General features: G+C 41.2%; 1 protein-coding gene across 1 annotated transcript; it reads right to left on the reverse strand.

Annotated features, from left to right (window-relative positions):
- Positions 1 to 1,374: 1,374 nt before the first annotated feature.
- LOC145106580 (uncharacterized) lies at positions 1,375 to 1,731 on the reverse strand. Its single transcript, XM_079043544.1, has one exon. The coding sequence runs from the start codon at positions 1,729 to 1,731 to the stop codon at positions 1,375 to 1,377; it is 357 nt and encodes a 118-aa protein (XP_078899670.1).
- Between the last annotated feature and the right edge of the window lie 2,642 nt (positions 1,732 to 4,373).

Raw genomic sequence — 4,373 nt, forward strand, 5'->3', positions numbered from 1 at the left:
AAAATATATCAAATTGAGGTGACAAGGCTTCATATTACTCATATAAACCCATCCTCCATGCCAACTCAACCAAAATGCACTCCCAATACTGATCGCCAAGCCGAAACACTAGTGTTCTCGCATATTAAGGATCCGCTATACTTTCCTCAAAAGACATCGTAGAGAAGAATTCAACACAAAGCTCCTTGTAAACAGGTTCTTTGATGGAAAACGGGTTCCTCCAACCATTGCAAGTAAGTGAAATTACATTCCTTACATATAGCTTTGTAAGATATAGCTTAAGTCTTTCCAAAATTCCAATTTCATTCAACCTAGCCCAATCGATGGTTGGTGAAATAGCATATTCTCTGTTGTGTAACCACCCCAATCGATTAGTGTAGTTGTTCAAGATATCATGCAAAAGGTTGTTTGGAAATTGGTAAAATGGGTGGAGGTTGGATAAGTCTCCTTGGGCCTATTGAGTACCTTTCCCTGGACCCATGAATTCTGCAAAAACAGTAAAATAAATCCACCAATTAAACATAAAAGAAAACCAAAATGATTATATGGTTCCAGTTCTCAAGTCGTGAGTTTAGTGCAACAACAATTCATAATTCGTCCATGATTTATGCAAAATCGATCCAAAATAGTGCAAAGGGTTTCACCACTCACTCTTGTGATCCCACACTTGATAGAAAACAAAATAAGAATGAATGAATAATCCTAAGAAGTAAACAAAAACAATAAAACTAAAAAGAAAAAGGGGAAAAAATGCAAACCAAACTCGGGTTGCCTCCCGAGAAGCGCTTCTTTTGATGGAGTCGTGAGTCAGATTCCTTCTCGCTCTAGGTTGTGCCAGTTGGGAGCAAAATCTCCCTGTTCTCCTTCATCTCAAGGCTCTTGTAAACTGTAACCCGTCTTCTGTAAGCTTTCTTTAAATTTTCCTTCTTCTTTGGGTTATCAATTGAGTCTTATTTGTGCTTGACTTCTCGAGATTTTTCTGTCACCGTGCTCTTCTCGGGTTCCTTCATGTCTACTTATATTTTGTCAAGTGTGGTCTCGTAGCCATCTTGATGCTCCTTTTTATTACTTGGATCAAGTTCTTCATCTTCATTTTCCTCTTTCACTTGAGCGTTTGGTGTAGTAAAGGCAAAAACATCAAAAACCATTTGAGTGGAGGCCCTTGGCCTGGTAAGCTTGATCTATTCTTATACTTTTGTCTTCCCCAAACTTGTAAGTCTTCTTCCATTCCTTTTCCAATTGTTCTAGCTCATTATCTTCTTCATTTACCCCGTTCATGAGAAATACTTCATTCTTAGCTTTCGGATTCTTGGACCTTTCATTAACTCGGAATGTGATCTCTTCCGTTCCCACTCGTAGTGTGAGCTTAGATTCTCAAATGTCTACTAGGAATCTTGCGGTATTGAGTAATGGGCGTCCAAGAATAATAGGTACTTCTTCATCCTCTTTCATATCTAAGACAACAAAATCAATTGGAAAAACGAATTTCCCAATTTTTACCAATACATCTTCAATTATGCCCCGAGGATAAGTAACCGAACGACTTGCCATATGGATGGCCATTCTTGTGTTCTTCAATTCTGTAAGGTCAACCTTTTGGTAGAAAGAATATGTCATCAAATTGATGCTAGCTCCAGAGTCGGCTAAAGCAAAAGTCTTCGTGGCATTTCCAAACTCACATGGCAAAATGAGGCGTCTTGGATCTCCCATATTTGTTGGTATTCCCTCCATTACAACTGTTGAACAAGCACAACCTTGTACAATTCTAATTGTTGACGAGTGTCGATAAGATCTTGAGGAAATTTGGAATATTCGGGCATCTTGTCAATGGATTCAATGAATGGGATGTTAACTGGAATACCCTTCACTTGGTCAATGAATTTTCTATGCCCTTGTTCTAGTGAATGTTGCCTGGCTCGAGAAGGATAAGGTAAGGGTGGTTTATAGGGCTTAACCGAAGAAACAATTGTTTGATTTTGTTGAGGCCATGATGTGACAGGGAGCTTGTCATGTTGTGAGAACTGGGCGACAACTTTTTCTGCTTCAAACATCACTTCCTTTGGCTGAGGATTGGGCTACTTTGTGGCTTAATTAAGGATCACTTGTAACGACCCAATTTTTCAAAAGATTTTTTTTTCATTTTTTAATAATCAAAACATTTCCAATAAATCACAAAATCTCAAGAACAACTGTTTTCAAATTCATAACATCAACAATTTTATTTTAAATATCAGAGTGTCCCATAAAAACGCCTGAGAGGGTGCATGTCGCGCCATCAAGCCTTGTCCTTGCCCTTAGGCTCAGAAGTACATGAAACAAATCAACAAGCTGTAAGCTAATTCTTAGTGAGTTCCCCAGAGCATACCCCATACAATCCACATAATCACATAATCCATATTAGCTATATAAGCTACATAAACCATATAAGCCATGCATACAAACATATAAGGATGCCATGGGCTCCTCCCAGGGTCTTACTCCAGGATGCCATGGACTCCCCCACATGGTCTTACATTCAAGTGCCATGAGCTCCCCCCATGGTATTTACTAGAAAAGCCATGGGCTCCCCCACATGGTCTTACATCCAAGCGTCCTGGGCTCCCCCCATGGTCTTCCATGCAAGTATCACATATATAGCTAGCATACCACTTAGCATATAACCAACTAACATACCACATATCACTACATCAACTAGTGTACCACATATCACAAAATGGGGCGACCTTGGTGCCTTCGACCCATTATTATAGTGAGGAGACCCACCTCTCAAAAATGCTGAACTTATGAGATAAGATCAGATAAGTCCCAATGCACAGCTCTAACTCAACTTCCTACAATCATCATGTGATTGGTCTTATCACAATCCCAAAATACCAAAAATACCCTTAAGGTCAAACTTGGTCAAAGTCAAGGTCAACAGTCCATGTTGACCCCAACTCGTCGAGTGCATCTAGCAACTCGTCGAGTTCCTTCAGAGTCCAGATAACCGGGACAACCCTAGCCAACTCGCCGAGTTGTCTCATCAACTCGGCGAGTTCACTCAATATCCAATGGACGAGGAAACCCGATCCAACTCGTCGAGTTGTCAGGGCAACTCGTCGAGTTTTCCCCCTGTTTGCTTATTCGGATGATACATTGATTGCAGGGACTCTAGGGCTTAGATCTGAATCCTAAAGGTGTCTAAAAGGATAAATTTTCCAACTTTATCCTCTAGAACCATTCTGAATGCTCTAAAGCCCTTAACAAAGGTTGGAAAGCTCCAAAAGCTTAGCCATGTGGTTCAAGACTCTAGGGATCTGGAATCCCTCCTTTCCAGAAGAGGTTCTAATCCTCAAAACATTCCAAAGATGGAGACTTTATGGACATGCATGTCCACTGCATGCCTTGAAGTCAAAATGGCCAAAGAGGAAAAATATACCCTAAAATCCATGCATGGCATCCATGCTTGACCAAAAGCTAGATCTAGCCCACCATGGGACCATTTTGCCCTGGAGATTCATAAAGTTTCAAACTTTATGAACCCCATGCATGCAATCGACATGAATGATAGGAAATGAAGAGTAAACTCAAGATCTAGTCATACTCTAAGATAAAAATCAAATCTTGAGCGCTTACAATAGTCCACAAGATGGTCAAGCTCAACAGTGAGGGCTTTGTTTGCTGGATCTCCTCTTTCTTCTCACTATCTTCTTCTTCTTAAGCTCCAAAAATCACTCTAGCTCACAATATGAGGGAAAATGGAGATTAGGGTTTAGCACTGACGTTCTTAGGGTTTGGAGGCTGATGGAAGGTCATCCTTATGGTTTTAAGGAGATTATATAGGGTGCAAACCCTAAAATTTAGGTTTTCCTTTACAGCGCCTACTCGTCGAGTTGGGCCTTCCAACTCGTTGAGTAGGCCCTAAATCCCGCATTCCACAATGATCTCTACTCGACGAGTTGGAGCTCCCCAACTCGTCGAGTTCCATTCAAAAACCCTAAAATTCTAAAAAGAAATAGATACCTGAAATGAGTGTTACAAATCTCCCCCACTTGAACTAGAATTCGTCCTCGAAGTTTGCTGATGCGAACAATTACGGGTAGTGCTCTCGCATCTCATCCTCCGGCTCCCATGTCCATTCTAAGCCCCTTCAGTGCTGCCGTTGCACCTTCTCTAGCTTCACCTCTTTATTACGAATGGCCTTGACTTTCCTATCTAAAACTGCCACAGGCCACTCAATGTAGTTCAGGCTCTCATGCCCCTGAATGTCATCTAGAGATATAACCGTAGCTTTGTTTGTGACACACTTCCGAAGCTGAGACACATGGAAGGTGTTGTGAATTTGGCTAAGCTCGTCCGACAGATCCAAACGGTAAGCCACCTTGCCCACCCGA

This window comes from Lactuca virosa, chromosome 4 (genome assembly GCF_052849685.1).
Source record: "Lactuca virosa cultivar CGN04683 chromosome 4, Lactuca_virosa_CGN04683_v6, whole genome shotgun sequence".
Taxonomy (NCBI): Eukaryota; Viridiplantae; Streptophyta; class Magnoliopsida; order Asterales; family Asteraceae; genus Lactuca; species Lactuca virosa.

What these genes read in the sequence shown, in the direction of transcription:
- LOC145106580 (XM_079043544.1), bottom strand. Translation starts at nt 1,731, where the DNA reads ATGGAGGGAATACCAACAAATATGGGAGATCCAAGACGCCTCATTTTG.